General features: G+C 37.8%; 1 protein-coding gene across 2 annotated transcripts in view; it reads left to right on the plus strand.

Moving 5' to 3' along the window:
* Positions 1–19,292, plus strand: part of DCC (DCC netrin 1 receptor) — a 948,238-nt gene that overhangs the window by 790,429 nt on the left and 138,517 nt on the right. For both annotated transcript variants that reach the window (XM_084629005.1, XM_084629006.1), the window contains exons 14-15: positions 742–852; positions 8,805–8,999. In XM_084629005.1, the coding sequence (XP_084485131.1) occupies positions 742–852; positions 8,805–8,999 (306 nt within the window). The remainder of the gene's footprint in view (positions 1–741; positions 853–8,804; positions 9,000–19,292) is intronic.

Raw genomic sequence — 19,292 nt, forward strand, 5'->3', positions numbered from 1 at the left:
GCAGGTTTAAAAACAAAACTTCCTTCAGATCGCATTATTATAGGCTCTAACATAATAAAATATTAAAAATAAAATAATAAAATCATTGCTAGAGAAGCTGAATTGTACAGTTGTTTTAAATGGATGACTTAAATATTCAGTTGTAAATACTTTTTACAATCCTCTATTTGTTAGGCAGGTATTTTTGTAGGATAATGTAGAAACCTGTAATAGCAAAGTAACTTAGAGTTACAACAAAGATTTTAAAAGGCTGCTATCTGTTTTATTGTAAGTTCCAATGACTGATAAATTTAAATTGCTGTTTTTAATTTTGATCATTCTTCTTCAGAGAATGTTTGCAATTGAACATAACAGTTTTTCTTGTACTTTACGGTCAGGATGGGCTAAATAAAATGATAAAACACTTATAGGAGGTTTGGTGGCCAGATTGCTTCACCATAGTCACATACGGTCCAGAATTGAGTCTATGAGTTAAACTGATTTGGTACTAAGTAGCAACAGTAATAGAAATTTAGAGTGACCAGTGGTTCTGTTGTAAATGAATATGTCTGTAGGAACATACCCACTATTGCTATTCGTGTAAATGAATATATTAGTGCAGACCTGTTTATCTACACAACTCAATGTGGCAAGGAAGTTGGAATTTTACTGGAGACTATTCATTTTGCTCTAGTTCTGTTGCAAACTTTGGAACTTGATAAAACTATTTTTTCTATTTGGTTTATCTTATGTTTTTAACAGGACTTGATAAAGGAAGCCAGTACAGTTTCCAGGTAGCTGCCATGACAGTCAATGGGACAGGACCCTCCTCGGACTGGTATACAGCAGAAACTCCAGAGAATGATCTTGATGGTAATTACATTTCTTTTCAGACATTATCAGCACATTCCTTCTAGGTTTTTATCTGACGGGTGTCATTCTAATTGTTACCTAGAGCTTTAACCAGATGCTGTGCAGGTCTTGGGTTAGATTCCAGTGATTATAGCTGCAGGAGCTGTTGTCTGGGTGTTTTTGAGCAGAAGAACTCAGTGATTACCCATTATTAAGATTGCCTGCTTGCATTCTGAACAAGTGAAGTGGAAGGGACAAAACAAGACAACTTAATTTTATTCCCCCATTTACACTGGCACTCTAAAAACTCTCATTTTCAGTCTCACTTTTTTTTCCCCCAGTTTTGCTGCACTTGCGAAAATATACAATAACAATCTTGGATAATAACCAACCAAATAATGCGTACATAGATTTCATTACTAATATTTCTTAAGCTGTATCTCTGGTCTGATCACCAATAAAGCATCAAAAGTCTTTGTTGTAATTATCAGGTATTAGAATTTCATGCCTTGTGTCATGACTATTGGAAAGAAAATTAGTAGGAAGTGAACCAATAACATTATGAACGATAAATATAATCAATCAGAGAAACACTTAAAATAATAGTGATGCCTCTAACTCAACAAAATGTGCCTACAAATGTCTTGAGGATTATTGTCTTTGAAGTATCTGTTTTCAGATGGTTGGCAATGAAGGCACATAATAACTGAAAGATGATAGAAACAGGAACCTGAAAAATATGGAATGTAAAAATGAGCACAGATGTTGATATAAAAGAAAAAAAGTGACTGAAAGCAAAGGGACAGATACAATGACTGAGACATTTGAAGAACTAAAAGAAGAAAGAGAAAGTAATGGAAACATCTTCCTACTTTCAAAAGTAAAGAAAGTGCAAGTAAAATGGAACAAAAAAGATGCAGATAGAAATTGAGGGGAAAAAATAAGGAAATTGTCAAGAAGCAAATATGTAAGGAAGGAGATCAATAGAAAATATGGGGAAACTGAACGAGGGGAAAAAAACTAATCAAGGCTCAGAAGCAAAATAAAGCCAAAAGCATCTAAAGAGGAACAAAGGTAAAATGGATGAAAGAATAAACAGTCAATAAGTAAACAGGCAACAAGAGATTGTCATCTTTCTTTTTTTTTTTTTTTTTTGGACTAAGAGTCTTTTCTCATGATTTCACAACCAGCCTGCCCTACTTTGAGCATTTTTCCTCACCAGCATGTCCAATTCCATTTTTATGGAGGAGCCAGGAATGACTCTCTCTGGCTTACTTGGCACCTAAAATATTGTATTCAATGCAGCTGGGTTCCAATGAACATTTTAAAGAGGTGATGACACTTCTGGAAGTGATGTGACCATACTGACTGGCCACAATATGCTATGGTATCTGGTGATGTATGCTATCATTCTACTAACTACTATTTTGGGTGGATAGCGCTTTCAGAAATGACACATTACTCAAGATGAGAGCAGCTGGCCATTCATTTGGAGGTAGATCTTAGTAAGTAAAAATAAATATATTCTAAACACGTCTCAATATTTAATATCATGTTGTTGTTTTTTAAAGCAAATACATCCTTTGGCTTTATTTATTTATATTGCAAAATGAAACACAATGCATTTCTTGGAACACATTTGTTTTTATTTGCATTTAATCTGTATGAAAATATCATATTTGTTTTCATCCAACAATATATATATATATGCATGCAAAGATGCTAGCAGCGTAATCATCAGGGACATGCAGTGAAAATGAAAACACCCTGATAATCAAATTAAACTGAAGACTTTTTTCATATATTGTGTCTACACATATTTTCATTTACAGTACCAGTGAAAAATCTGTAGTGAAGCTGCAGCAGTCTGACACTTTGCGTGCTCTGTGTTGCATAATATATACACCACTGAGATACTTCGATAAGCTCTGGGGAGAAATCGACTTATTACTGTAGTTATGCAAAGTCCTGCAACTGTCAGCTAAATAGTAGAAATGCCATTGCACGGATTGTTAACCGCAATTCCCTTTCTGCTCTTATGGTTTGTGCAGTTTTTCTTGCCTTCACTGTATGTCTGCTTGGCATAAGCAACACAAAGATGAACAGTTTCTAAGAGAACTACACTAACCCCTATGGATATTCTTTTTAATTAGTGTGTTTTGTTAAAGTGATTAGAAAGCCAAACATCACTGCTTATTCAAGGTTCCCTGGAAAGCTTGTGTGCCCTTACTGACAGCTGGGAAGCTTTTAAATATTTATTTTTGAGCCTCAAATTTTGTGCTTTAAAAAATGGAAATTTAGCTTTCCCCATAGGGTCTGATTTAAATAGCAAGGATGCAAGAGACTCAAGTTTGCAAAGGTATCCTCCAGGAAAATGGGTTTAGGATTTTCAGTTTCTGCTTACTGCCTTGAACAGATGGAAGCTATTATAAATATTAGTGATATAGTTTAACTTCAGCTCTGAATTAGTGTTTAAAAGCATGACAAGCTAAACCTATATTACAGTATAGTTTCTTCTGAAAATGAATTGTGGGAATACAGGAAGAAAATGAAAATAATATCAGATAGCCTTAATTTAATATGTAAAATATACAACTATGAACTCCAGAGAACCCTCTACAACAATTGCTAAAGTGACCCAAATATAAATAACTTCCTTAGTGTTGTCAGTTAGCCTGAGGAATTAAGGACCTTTAAACATACGACATTCACTGAATGAAAGACATGTGGTTGGACCATTACATAAAAGAGTAATTGATTAAGGATGAAACAAAGAAGATAGTACGTTATGCAGTGAAACTATGGGATAGGATTTTATTTCTTGGAGAATCTAGCTTGACTACTTGGCACCATGTAGACAAGCCCTAAGATTCTCAAAATGTGCATAGTGCAGAAGGTAAAGAATGCAGAATCCAAGTAACATGGAGTGCCAGATTCAGCCTTCAGATACTTGTGTGCAATTCTGAGTGACTTCAGCAGCTGACGTATACATAGAATTTTTCCTTCTATGAACGAGGACAGGAGACATCAAATTACAGTCAGAGAAACTCCATGCACAATTGCAGAGTGCAATGAGAGTGGAATCTTTATTCATGTTAGAAGCGTTGACAAATGTAGAAGTAGAACGGAGATCTTTCAAAGCAGGTTTGAGGATTTATGTATAGAAACAGAATTTCAAGATTCCTTCTTTCGGAAATGTCTCTGGCACCATGTTTAATATCAGGTAGACAGGAAAAAGGTTAGAAACAAAGGCATAACTGGATATTGACTATAAAAGTGCAAAAAAATGCAATAAAGAAGAGACCAAGAGATGTATCTATACGCTCTAAGTAGATGTTTACATGCATTTAGCTGGAAGATGATGGGGAAGTGAGAGTTACTAGGGGCTAAATGTAAAAGGTATGTAAAGAGTAGAGCTGTGTGAAGGATGTAAATTATGCTGCACAAAGTGTTTCAGATCTTGAAATTTGGCGTTGTTTTGAATCAGAACAAAATCAACTTTTAAAAATTCTCCAAGGGATGATTTTAAAAATCATTTCAAATCAAGCACCACATATACTTTGGCTTCAATTTTGACTTTTTAAAAAAGGTCATATTATATATTATAAAAAAGAAAATATCAAAATGAAAAATCACTTCACAATGAAAAAAATTGAAATGTTTCATTCTGGAAATGATGCTGAAATATTCCGTTACAACATTGCCCATCTATGATAGGAGGAAGACAGGAGACCCTGAATGTGGTATTATTTAGGCTGCAATTTTATTTTTAAAATACCTGGGAATACTTGGCTGATAAAATTGTACAGTGCAGGTAATTCCATGATCATTTCTTGGGGGCTGCTATCATCTGTTCCCCTTTTCCATTCTGGTCCCAGCCACCCTCCTGCTGGGACTCTGCCACTGAGCCTCTCATATGAGAGCGGGGCTATGAAGGAGGAGGAGTTGACTTCTTGCCCTACCAATTGTAAGAGCCCCAAACCCCCTTTTTCTGCTTATTTAAAGTGTGTCTTCTGTAGCTCCTTTACCCATCCATTTTTTATCTGATCCATATCCATTCCCAATGGAATACTTGCACTGGACATCTGCCACATCATTACACAATGAATTGTGACATTGCAGCCTCTCCCCCCTCCCCGTTTTCTGCCTCAATAGGTCAGCAACTCACCTAAGGCAATAAACCCATCTCACCTAGGCCAATTTGGTGGTGAGGGAAAATTCCTTCCCAGCTCCCGTCTTCTGCCCCCCCAAGAAAAGGGGGTGACTAGTGTAATGCCCAAAGCTGATATTTTAAGTCCTTCTGGGAGCTGCATACCTTGTCCAGGTTAAAGAGGGCTTTTCCAGAATTTCCATGCATATAAACACTCCTCCTTTCTTTTAACCTCCACCCCCACCCCCGCCTTCCGGTTAGCTGGGAAGGGAGGGGGCAGCATTCCCCACCCAGACCTCTTCTGGCTGTACTGTTTTCCTGCTTGCTACCTGGGAAAGGTAATCCATGGAGGTCGGGGGGGGGGGCGAGCCTTAAAGAGGCAATGGCCCCCTTTCAACCAGCTTCTGTACAAACCCCATTACTGAAGTTGAAAGGGGCAGTTTACCTCCTACATCCATCTGGAGAAAGGGCCCCACTGCTTAATGCATGGTGAAGACATTGGGCCCTTTTTTCAGTTTTTGTCTGGAATGAAATGTTTACAAAATTGACACCGTTTTACAAAGCATTTGGTTTTAACAACAGCATTTTCCTATGGAAAATAGTTCCATTTTAATTTTTCTGACCAGCTTCAGTAAACAGATATAGACATTTAATAAAGTAGAAGAGATAAAGAGAACAGTGGTGAACTAGGAAGTATTCATTGATGAATGAATGTGGCTGTGGACACAGTGGGCCAGATACTCAGCTGGCAGAAACAACCATAGCTCCATGGAAGTCAATGGAGCTACACCAATTTACACCACCTTGGGATCTGGCCTAAAGTAATATATTTGGTGTTTAAGGAAGTTTACAGTGCATTATCATCCAAGAAGCTTATATTCAGAATTGACAATGGGTGATATTGGGATGAGCTACTTGAGCAGATAAAGAACCTACTTGGATATCCAAGGCGGATTGTAATTGTGTAAGGGGAAGTATTTTGGATCATTTTAGATATGGGACCTAAAGAAATAATGGCTGGCAATGTGATGAAATGGTTTAATCACAAAAAGAAACTGTGGGTCTAGTCAGCACAAAGGCAATACATTTCAGAGTTAGTTGGCTAGATGAGGAGTGTAGATAGATTGCTTCATTTACTCCAGGGTAGAAAAATATCAGATAATAAGTTTAAGCAAAAGGACTGTGTTCTGCATCATTTCTAGTCGTAATTAAACCACTACCAGCCATGGAAACAGAGGCGGTAGAACAATCTGAATAGTCGGGGGTGCTGAGAGCCATTGAACCAAACGGTAAACCCTGTGTCTGAGGGAAACCATTTCAAGCCAGGGGTGCAGTAGCACCCCTAGCTCTACCAGCTCCAGCATCTGTGCATGGAAATTCCACAGCCTGGCATATAATTAAGGTTTCTTGGTGGAGTCTTAGCATTTGCAGTGGTTTTTTGCAGAATCTGAGTGATGTTACATTTCTGTTCCTTCTGGTTGTGAACAAAACCTTCAAAAGTAAACCAATTCATTTAGTTCCCATGAGTTTGCCAGAAGGAAACAAGCTCTGCCAAGAGTGGATGGTTAACGCTAAGCACTTAGCTATATTCAGAAAGATTAGGGTTAACCACATTTGCAGTTCGCCTAAACCTTTTGGCATCATCTAAGTAACAATGTAAAAGGAGTAGGACAGGTGCTAGATTTAAGCTAGAATTATGTATAGAATTCTTCTGTCTCTAAAATGCATTCTGCCCCTGAAATGTCCTGTGTTTCCATGTTCATAAAACTTTTATGTGGGCAAAATAGTCCAAAATGGTTGAGTTCACCCTAGGTTCATTTTTGTCTCTGTATTTCACAAGAAGGGTAAATTCCTTATATTTTTTCCTACTGAGACAACAGTAGCACCGCTGTTTAAAATTGTGTGACACGTATATTTGAATTCCTTCATACTAACAGTTCAGCCTATCAGAATAAAATTGTTTGAACCCAACAGCTACCTAGGGGTGTCTATGCTGGTGTTAAAATCTCTATATATTATGTAAGTGAGATGAAAAGATTATTGCTTGATGCCAAGAGCTTTTTGAATGTTCAGATTTCATGAACTGCTTGAGATTTACTGCTTCTACCATGCACAAGGAATCCAGTATCACTTCATTCTACGACTTCCTATTACAAGGTGCTAAACTGCTACTATATGTCTTTTTCACGTAAGAACCACTTTTGTAATTTTAAAAATCATCAGTATTCAAAGACCGTCGTTCAAGTAACTTTAGATTCTGCATTGAAGCAAAGTCTGGAGGTCAGAAGGAGATGAATGACAATTGTATTTGATTTGCTGTGGCACTGCTGGTGTAATCTGGTTTTTGTTTTGTCAGTAGCTATTCTTCAATGCATTTCCTTCATTCTTAAAGTTTATGACCATGTATAGCAACTTTAAGAAAACTGAGTGCAAAGAACTTTTAAAACTTGTATATCAGACTGGTAATGTACTAATCAGATTCAATAGTTCTTCAAAAGATTTTAAATGCATTAAACAGAATTCATTTCAAAGCACATCAAATACCAAAGACACCATTGTACCATATATGACAATAGGACTGAAAAGTGTTAAGTTCATCTTTTTATGGTCTTTTCCAAGGTTTATAGTGGGAATGCTTCACAATCTCAAAATATCTTTTGTTGGAGTTTTACACCAGCATTTTGTACCACTCCCCGCATGCATTTGCCTATTATATTACAGGCCTCTTCAGTGGGGAAAAATAGTAGCTTGTCTCTTTCTGCTCTCAAAAAGACAAGCTACTGTGCTGCTCTTCTAAAGAGACTTGTGATATAGTAGCTATCATACACTCCAACAAAAGGCATTTATTCATCTATTCTTTAAAGTAAAAATGGGTTCACTGAAGACAAAGTGTGCTAGTTACACGTCAAGTCATTAAGTTCTACATAAGAAATGAATATGCCTTGAGAGAACCTGTATAAAAGATTTCAGAGTAGCAGCTGTGTTAGTCTGTATCCGCAGAAAGAAAAGGAGTACTTGTGACACCTTACAGAGACTAACAAATTTATTTGAGCATAAGCTTTCGTGAGCTACAGCTCACTTCATCGGATGCATGCATGTAGCTCATGAAAGCTTGTGCTCGAATAAATTTGTTAGTCTCTAAGGTGCCACAAGTACTCCCTTTATTTTTGTATAAAAGATATCATTGTATTATTTCATTTTATTATCCGAGTGCTGTTGTATTATTCAGAGCAGCCTCCAAGCCAAGAGAGGCATGTCCAAGAAAGTTCAAGCTTGCTTGCTCGTAATTAACATTAAGTTTTCACAGGCATGAGATAGGTCACTGCTGTTATAAATGCTATTATATCACTTACAAAGTCAACCAGCTCATTAAATACTGTAGTTAAACTACTGGCCCATGATAAGTCATCTAGTTGATTTCAGCATCTTATTTGACTTGCAAATAAACCAGGAAGATTCAATATTTGTTATGGAATATTTTTTATCAATTCCAAACATTTCCATTTTCCACTTTCCTGCATAATTTCAGATCTGCTTTGTATTCATACACTAAAAATGGGATGAACAGAGGGATATTCTATTTTTCTTAAAAAGAGGAAAGGAGACCTTATATGTTGAAGAAGCTGCTTAATGTACTTGTTGCCGAAGAATGTAGTTCAAAACAAGTCTGAATGTTCAGAAGGGAAATTGCAGGTAGACTATGTATGTAGCTGTGAGATTCCTGGTTACTTTCTTATAACATATTTCTTAATCTCAACTCTGCCTTTGTGAATGGTAAAACTCAATGAGCAGGATATTAATGGATCCTTTATTTGTATCCCAGAATCTCAGGTTCCTGATCAGCCAAGCTCTCTTCATGTCAGGCCATTGACAACCAGTATCGTCATGAGTTGGACTCCACCGCTGAATCCAAACATTGTTGTACGCGGATACATCATTGGCTATGGAGTGGGCAGCCCATATGCTGAGACAGTGCGAGTAGACAGCAAACAGCGCTACTATTCCATTGAAAACTTGGGTAGGTAGTTCTTTGTTTTTTAGTGATTTTAAAAGAAAGAAGTTTCTTCTGGAGTTTACTAATTTTTGAGACTTTTCCTAGGCTATCACTAAGTCCTTGTGTACAAACCAAATTTGTAGCCACTTAATGGCTGAGTTTGCCATAGTATGGTTTGTGCCAACACAAACAATGGTTAATATTCAGCTACTAACAGCATTGGCTACTGAGGTTTGACTCCTGCAGTTGACCAAAACTGGTACTTGGTTATCTTCCTGTAACCAGGTGATAACTATAATTCTGTAGCATGAATGTCAATGAAGGTGTTATAACCAGGTTACCAGAATAAAATTGTACTTACAGTCTAGATGGAACCTTAGTTACATTACATTTATAACTTTGGAAACAATAATCAATAAAATATCTTATATACAGTGTTTGATTCTAATGAGCACATACACTCTCTTAATGTGTTTGAAATTATTGCTAAATCATGTTCTGCTTGGCTTTTACAAAACAATGAGATACATCAATGATCGAGTTGGGAAAAGAGGAAATAAAAATCGTTTGTCTCCATGGAATTTAGAACAAATAATTCATCTACTAAACTGAGATCATGCATTTATTTGTTCGTCACCGATTGGTTGAAATTATTCTCTGTCCTTGACCATATGCTGAAAACTATAATAATAGCCAGATCAGGGAGGATCAAGTTTTCTTAATCAAGTGGTCATGTCATGTAGTAGACCTTTAACTGATGATCCAATGAAAAGCTCATTGAGCTGAAGATAGACTCCAAAATATAATCAGCATTTTATATTTTTGGACTGCAACTTTGGTAGCATATCAGCTTGGCTCCTACACTTCAGAGCAAATCTAAATACTAAATAAGCACTTCACCATGTGGCCCCCTATTTTGAAGAGAGCAGGAGCTGGAAATGCTATTCCCTGAGCTGGCCCAAGTGTTTGAATTTAATGGCACTCACAAAACTCATATTTTGTATCTGTCAAAAAGATTTAAGGAGATATTCTGTTATCCCATTATTCATTGCACACTCTGATGGTTCATCTTGATGCTGGGCCTGGTATGCAGGGAACTGGTACTTTGATGATGAAATACTGGTATTCAAGCATTGGGGAAAGGGTTCACAGTTTGAATGAAGTCATGAGAAATAATCAGTTTTCTTTGTTTTACTTCTATAGCATTTTTTCTTTCAAGGATATTATTTTTCTTTGTTATTATTGTTATTTAACATTTGTATGTGATGCTCTAGGCTTGCTCAAATGCTTTACAAATATTAAGTCTCATAATGCACCTGTATGTTAAGGCTGGGCACAAAAGTTAAATGATTCGCTAGAATTTATACAGATAGTTGTTGTAACAGCTGGGAATGGAACATAGAACTTCTTGTCTTCCAGTCCTCTTCTGTGATCACTAGATACACCTTTTTGGTAATAGCATCCAGTAGCACAAGAAACCAGATATGATTAATTTCTGTGGTCACCCTGTTCTCAAGAGAAATCTCATACAGATAAAATCTTTCTTTATACATAGGAGGACTTTTTTTTTGTTTTTGGTGGGGTGGGTTTTTTTTTTGGGGGGGGGGGGGTGTCACAATAAAAGGCACTGTGAAGAAATTGCTCACTGTGACTTCACCAAGTGGCTTCTCTGTGGCTATTAGGGCATTTGTATTTTTAAGTAAATTGGCTTGGCAAAGTCATTTGAAAAATTAGAAAAAAAACAAAAAACAAAAACAACCATAATGCAAAAAACTAACATATAGAAACGTATATCAAAAATCTCTCAGGAGTGTTTTAAATCCCTTAAATATTGGTAGTCCGTGACTGATGATAATGACAATATTGTCACAATTATCATCTACGGTTAATTCTTAAGTAATTAAATATGCAGAGCTAGATGTTACTGTAGTTTTCCCATTCTCAGCACCAATATGATAAAAGAGCTGTTTTTTTCTGGACAACCCAGTAACTCATATGAACAGCACTGAATCCATTTAATATATTCCATGTCCCTTAAATGTATAATATTCAGAATTTCTCGAAATTGTGCCCATGAAGGTACTTGCAGGGAGCTACATGTAAGCTTTGCCGCCAAAGTCCAAAGACTCAAAGTGTTATGTAGATAAAGGCTGACTTGAAAGTGTTTTGATGGAGATTAAAGTTATTATGCAAAATGGAAAGAGGTCTGAATGGGCCATCAAAGAAGGTTAGTGGAACATAAGGATAAAAGTGATTACTAATGACTGTATAGGTCTAACAGTTAATGATTAAACACATTTTTCTAGATTCCAAAATGGATTTATATTCTTCCAAATTTAATCATCCTACTTTAAATTGTTTCGTAACTTTACTGAGATTGAATTGAAGTGTCTCACCTCCACTTTCCGGAAGGTATTAGAAACAGAAATTATATTAACAGAGTTATATAGGTCAGTATGTTCTCTGGACTTTGGCAAGGCCCCAGGAGAAGATGGTTATACAACCAAATTCTTGAAAGTTTTTAATGAGCACCTTTCATTATAGATATTCTAACTAGCAACTGAAGAGATGCCTCATAACATGGCATCATGCGGCTTCAATTGTTCTAATTTATTGTAGTTCCAGAAATTACTCTAAAACTTCTACCAAAATGTGAGGAAACTATTTAGAGCTGAGCAAATATTTAGTTACAAATAACTTATTCGCTGAATGTAGCTTCCTTTTTTTTTCTTTTTCTTTTTAACTTTCTGAACATTCTTTAGCTGTTCAAGATTTCATCAGTATTCAAATGTATTGGACAAATGCTTTTTTGGATGTTTATACTCTGGTTTGATCACAAATATTCAAAATGTAAACAGTGTTATTTAGTTGTGATTTTCCAGATATATGCATTTGTTCCCTAATTGGTTGAGGGACTTAACTTTGTGAATTTTGGCATGTGTACTTTTTATACTTAATGTCTGTGAATACTCTTGTGTACAACTTTGAAAATAATTTTTAGTGAGCAACTGTGCTAATTAAATTCAGTTGCTCAAATGTTCACAAAAAATTAACCCTGAAGTGATGTAACCAAGAGCCCAAAGAATGCTTTTAAAAATTAGAACAAACATCTTCCAAAATTTCTTACGTTATTCACCTAACTCTATTAGAGACCATTACAAGAAAATTACTACAAAATGATTAGACAGAATTCTTTTCCTAATGGAAATATTGTTTTCAAGAAGATATGGATCAAAATACACTAACAGACAGAAAGGAAAAAAGATAGGCATTAGATGGACTTATCCCAACTGTTGTAAAATGTCCCACAAACCATGCATATTAAGTGGTATTGTTAATACATAATATGATAATAAAAATCTGATACCTAAAATAAATGGTGAAACTTCAGACTTCCCTCTGTGCTCCAAAGAACAAATTCCTACTAACCCATTCAACAACCGTGGCATTCACAGACCATCTCCCCTATACTCCACTGTCTTTCATCCCTCCCTCTCCCAACTCCACTTCTCCTGGGTCCCAAATAATGTCTCCAACTCCTCATTCTGCAAACACCACACCTGTTGCATTCCCACTCTCCTGGTGCATCACCTTCACCCACTCACTGCCCAGCTCTGACTACTCCTCTCCGCCTTCATCTCCTGCCCAGTTCTACAAACCCTCATGCTGTCCTCCAGACATTCTCAAGAGTCTGACTCCTGGTGAATTAGTAATACTGACATAGGGTGATAGCGATCAGAACATTAGACATAATTTTTCAGTGTGATATAATAGTTGCAATTACAGCAATTTATTTTCAGCTCCATCTATATAGATGTACACCACAGGAGAGGGACCTTGATAGTCACTTTCTGTGGCCATGTTTCTGCCTGATGCTAAGAAGTCAAAGGTATTTACCTCATCTCAGGAAGGGGTCCTATTCAGCTCTGGACCTGGAATACCACATTCAGTTCTGGGTACCTTGTTACCAAAGAGATACTGACAAATTAGAAAAAGACAACAAAAATGGTCATGTAGCCCAGATGTGTTGAAGAGTGAAAGAGATAAATATGTATTTTAGCAAAGCAGTAAATAAGTGGGCAACATGATACCAGTAACAGTCTACAGGTATCTTAAATTTTGAAACCTCATGGAGGAAAAGGAATTATTTTGCATAATGAAAGGAAATTACCCCATAACTGGGGATAATAGAATACAATTCAGAAAGGGGAAAATAGGTAAATATCAGGAAAAAGCTTCCTGAATATGAGCATTATTAGAGATGTCTCCTAGTGGAAGGGTTGGAAAGCCCTATCTCTTGGCACATTTCAAACTATCCTATACTGTCTTGTGTGCAACAGAGAATGATCCTGCACTGGAGGATTCTGCATGGAGATGGTGACCTAATAATCATTTTCTGAAAGTTTAGGACCTAGTAAAGAATCAAAATGGCTGTCTGTTCAGAACCCATATTTACATATTCAAATCAGACTGTGAATCTTCATGACCAAGTGTATATTTGTAGGTACATATAAGAATTTAAGTTAAGGGCCGTTTTTCATAATTTGGCCCAAGGTCCCAAATAATGAATATCAGCACTTAAATTCAACTTTTAAAGGCGTAATTTATTAACATATTTCTTCTCTCACCCTTTTTTAAATTATTTAAGCCAGATCCTATTATTTATTTTGGCCCTTTTGTACCATTCTGCTGATGCAAATGAGCTGGAAGGCCAGGCATCTTCCTAACAGAGGATTTCTCCTGGTGGGTGTGCCCCCAGCTAGTATAGGCCATTACCAGCCACTGTGGATTAGAGCAGCCCAAAAGATGCTCTAATCTATGATGGGACCACTGTAAATCCAGCCCCAGAATAGGGGCTCTTCAACCATCTCCTTTCAGGCCCTCCATTTCAGCTATACCCAGTGGACAACCGGTGTAACTGAGAATCTAGGCCTTTGTTTCAGGGCTCAAACTTAATACTTATCTGACCTCCCTATGACTGAAATGCACTGTAGTGTGTGTTTGGTTTGTTTATGCTCTGGGTGTTGTTTTGAAATATGTTAAATATTTAATTAAGTATAATTTGGATTCCAGAGCAATAGGTTTGTTCATTAATGAGCAATCAGATTTGCCTGACATGATTTACCTTGCACAAATCCATGCTGACTCACTTCTGTGGTAAATCCTTAGCAACCTAAATCCATGGTTGGAGATAATTTAATTAATAGAAATAACATTATAAACTCACTTTTGAGGGCCTCAGGGAAATGGCTTTTATGAGCTTCTTAAATGAAGAAAAATGCATACCTTCATGAACTGGGACAGCAGGGACATCTTAGGGGAGAATGGCAGAGAGCTTGGAAATGGGAGTGAGAGAAGGATTCTGACTGGAGCAGGAACACACATGTGGCCTGGTTTCAGAAGGGTTGAGCATCAGCAATTCCAGTTAAAATCCATGGGAACTGCAGGTGCTCAGCCCATCTGAAAATCAGGCCAATAGGCAACATAGTGGCATAAGTGAAACATTTGAGAGTTGATGCAAATGGGCATGAGTATCAATTGGTAGATGAATGGGGTTGCAGCAGAAAAAGTAACCAACAAATTAATGTACCATTGGAAGGTGCTTAGATACTATGGTAATGAGGGTAACATAAGAACTTGAGTAGTGTGGAATAGATTAGGATAGAATAACAAGGTATAAGATAAGCAAGGCTACCAAAGAGTAGAAGAAATGGTGTGTAGAATGTATTAGTATTCTTGTATAGGTGAGGCTGTCAAAGGTGCTACATAAATGTAGTTTATCACATGACTCTGCAATTTTGCTACCACTTCTGTACACACCATATATGTGTGCATATATAAACCTCTTTCCAGGAACTATCTATGTGTTCGGCACTGTACAATACACAATAAGAAAGAGTTCTTGCCCCAAAGATCTTACAGTCAAAAAAGATAGACATGGACAATGGGATGCAAATGAAAATGTAAACATGAGGATAACTTACTATTGTTTTTTACCCATAAACTTGTGGGCATGTTATAATTTGCTATTATTAAGCTAGGCACTGCATATTCACCTCGTACATGAGAATTACTGCCATAAGGAGCTTACAGTTGAAAATATGCCAAAGGATGGGAAAAGGAAGTGGTGTTATTCCTATTTTACAGATGACAAACTGAGGCATAGAAAGCGCAAGAGTGAAATCCTGCCCCCATTGAAATCAATGTGAGTTTTGTCAGCCAGGATTTCACCTCAAGTGACTTTCCAGTATCATACAGTGTGTCTCTGGCTGAGTTAGAAACCAAACCCAGAATTTCTGTCTTATGTCTTAACCATAAAACCATCCCTCCACTCTTCAGCTCAGCTTCTACAGTTTAAAAGCCCTATCTACTTTGCCAGTACAGCTTATCAATAATCACTAGCCGAGCATCCAGTGCATACACTTATACTAGTTAAAAGCCTGCACTGTTGTCTGGATGTAATTCGTGTTATGAGGCGACAGAGCTTACTGGAAGAAACTGTTAGGCAACACACATAGAAAGAATGCAAGTGCAAAACATGCACATTGTCTACCTGCAATACGCACATAAGAACGGCCATACTGGGTCAGACCAAAGGTCCAGCTAGTCCAGTATCCTGTCTTCCAACAGTGGCCAATGCCAGGTGCGCTAAAGGGAATGAATAGAACAGGTAATCATCAAGTGATCCATTCCTTGTCACCCATTCCCAGCTTCTGGCAAACAGAAGCTAGGGTCACCATCCCTGCCCATCCTGGCTAATAGCCATTGATGGACCTATCCTCCATGAATTTATCTAGTTATTTTTTTGAACCCTGTTATAGTCTTGGCCTTTACAACATCCTCTGGCAAGGAGTTCCACAGGTTGACTGTGCGTTGTGTGAAATAATACTTCCTTTTGTTTGTTTTAAACCTGCAGCCTATTAATTTCATTTGGTGACCCCTAGTCCTTGTGTTCTAGAAAGGAGTAAATAACACTTCCTTATTTACTTTCTCCACATCAGTCATGATTTTATAGACCTCTATCATATTCCCCCTTAGCCGTTTCATACCCCTAATCATTTTTGTTGCCCTTTTATGAACCTTTTCCAATTCCAATATATCTTTTTTGAGATGGGGCAACCACATCTGCACACAGTATTCAAGGTGTGGGCGTACCATGGATTTATATAGAGGCAATATGATATTATCTGTCTTATTATCTATCCCTTTCTTAATGATTCCTAGCATTCTGTTCATTTTTTTTACTGCTGCTGCACATTGAGTGCATATTTTCAGAGAACTATCCACAGTGACTCTGAAATCTCTTTCTTGAGTGGTAACAGCTAATTTAGACCCCCCCCCCCATCATTTTATATGTATCGTTGGGATTATGTTTTCCAATGTGCATTACTTTGCATTTATCAACATTGAATTTCATCTGCCATTTTGTCACCCAGTCACCCAGTTTTGAGATATCCTTTTGTAGCTCTTTGCAGTCTGCCTGGGACTTCACTATCTTGAGTCGTTTCGTATCATCTGCAAATTTTGCCACTTCACTGTTTTCCCCTTTTTCCAGATCATTTATGAGTACGTTGAATAGTACTGGACCCATTACATGTTACAACTTTGGCTTTTATTACCTAACCGCAACATACCAACCTTCCTTCCCAGTTGTTTGGACCCAGCAGTAACACTTCCCTACCTCCCCACTTTCCTACCTCTTGTCCCAGGAACCTCTCTCTGCTCTGGGTTCAAACATGACGTTAAGCTTCAGAGTGACAGACAGTGGCAATCATTATATAGATATGTACAAGGTGTGGTAACATAATATTTGTAATATATGGATGAGACAGGTGATAAACTAGATTTGTCACGCACCTTTGAGTGCCTCACCTACACTCTGCTCACTAATTCTGACATGTTAAATCTTTAGTCAGTCACCTGCCATTAAAAAAAAATTTGTTCCTGTGCATTTTTCCCCTCTAGTGTTAAGTTTCCGCCAATTAGGCAGTGTCAAGGTTCCTCCCCCACTCTGAACTGTAGGGTACAGATGTGGGGACCTGCATGAAAACCTCCTAAGCTTACTTTTACCAGCTTAGGTTAAAACTTCTCCAAGGTACAAATTAATTTGATCCTTTGTCCTTGGAATAACCACTGCCACCACCAAACTCTAACTGGGTTTACTGGGAAACGTAGTTTGGACACGTCTTTCCCCCCCCAAATCCTCCCAACCCTTGCACCTCACTTCCTGGGAAAGGTTTGGTAAAAATCCTCACCAATTTGCATAGGTGACCACAGACCCAAACCCTTGGATCTGAGAACAATGAAAAAGCATTCAGTTTTCTTACAAGAAGACTTTTAATAGAAATAGAAGTAAATAGGATTAAAGGAATCACCCCTGTAAATTCAGGATGGTAGGTACCTTACAGGGGAATTAGATTCAAAACATAGAGAATCCCTCTAGGCAAAACCTTAAGTTATAAAAAAAGACACGCAGACAGAAATAGTCATTCTACTCAGCACAATTCTTTTCTCAGCCATTTAAAAAATCATAATCTAACGCATACCTAGCTAGATTACTTACTAAAAGTTCTAAGACTCCATTCCTGGTCTATCCCTGGCACAGCAGCATACCAACAGACCCAGACCCTTTGTTTCTCTCCCTCCTCCCAGCTTTTGAAAGTATCTTGTCTCCTCATTGGTCATTTTGGTCAGGTGCCAGCGAGGTTACCTTTAGCTTCTTAACCCTTTACAGGTGAGAGGATTTTTCCTCTGGCCAGGAGGGATTTTAAAGGGGTTTACCTTTCCCTTTACATTTATGACAGGCAGAATAGGCAATGTATTCAGTAGTGCACTAGCGAAAGGCTTACGATCCAATATCTTGTAACCCTAAATTTAGTGATGGTCAGGTAGGGGAGTGGCAATCACCAAGTACCTGAGCTGAACTTTAGTATTAGAAATGTAAGCAAAAGGAATTGATGTAGACATTGCAGGGATGGATTTTAAGTGACAGGCCACAACTTAATTAAATTTAAACACAGGGGAGGGAATCACCCGCCCGTACCAGGCATTTTAAGTGCTGGGATTACAGGGCTCCTACTATCTAACCCATAACTCGGGGTAGGCTCTCCTCAGCCAACCCCTAGGACTCACTCACTCTTCTGAGTTCTACCACCCACTCACTCTATAACACGGCACAAAGTACTAAAAGGGGGAACCTCCGCCCTCAAAGGCCACAGGACCATCCCTATCCCATTAGCACAAGGTCCATCAGTAAAATCCCAGGTTTTTTACTTCTGGCCACAAGTTGCAATGAACTAACATCCTTACCAAGTACTATCAATAATTAAATACTGTTCCTATTTAACTTAACTGTGTCTCCAAGATGCTGTGAGAAGGGCATAAAAATTCTCCATGCCTCTGCCAATCTGGTCCTTCTGAGAATCAAAAATTCCTTTCTGACCCCCAAACTGGTGATTGGTCAGATCCACAACATCTGCAAAACACAGCTTTGAACTAGCAATTCAGGACAGAGAGAGTGGGGCTGCTGGAACAGAACACAAAGAAGCTCCATATGGCCTAGGCTAGGGTTTAAAAAGGGAGGGTGAGGACCCAGTCAGCTTCCTTCTTCCCCAAGTTAGCCAATAAGTAGCTAGACATTTTTAAAGTAGGGGGATCCTGCAACTCCTCAGTAAGTGTTCTCCTCCTTCTCCTGTTCAAGATGCAGATAGGTACCAATTTCAATGGGATTAGGTGCCTATGTACTTTTCAAAATCCCACTAGGTTTCTATCAGCAGCATTAGATACCTCAATACTTTTACAAATCTGGCCCTAAATCCACCAGCTGGAAGCAGTAGCAGACTCATCAACCTCTTAATGGGCTATCCATTAGATGGAGCCAAAGACCCACAATCTCCCGGAATAGGTTATTTTAGCAGGTCCAATAAATACATTACTTTATTTTTCTCAGTGACTGGCAATATCACACCAAAATAGGTGGTTCTTCATAATATGTGATCTCCCAAACAAAACATTATGCCTTAATCTGTCTACCTGCACCTCATCTCAGGTTTTCATGGACTTTTAGTATCCCAGAAGTCTTCTTAATTACCTAATCAGCCTTCAGCTGCTTGCTCCAGAAGTAACCCAAGCAGTACAGTTTGAATATTGAATAAATCACTTCAAAAGCATAAAGGACAGCACTCACTTTGTCTTAATAATTGTTGGGGGTCCCCTTTCTTGTGGTGATTGCCTTGAATATGATTGGCGGGTACTAACACTTGAAAGTCAGCATAAATTAAACAGAGTGATTAATCCCATGAGAAAGTGGTCATACTG

The sequence above is a fragment of the Lepidochelys olivacea genome, assembly GCF_965140295.1.
Source record: "Lepidochelys olivacea isolate rLepOli2 genome assembly, chromosome: 5".
In the NCBI taxonomy this organism is placed as follows: Eukaryota; Metazoa; Chordata; order Testudines; family Cheloniidae; genus Lepidochelys; species Lepidochelys olivacea.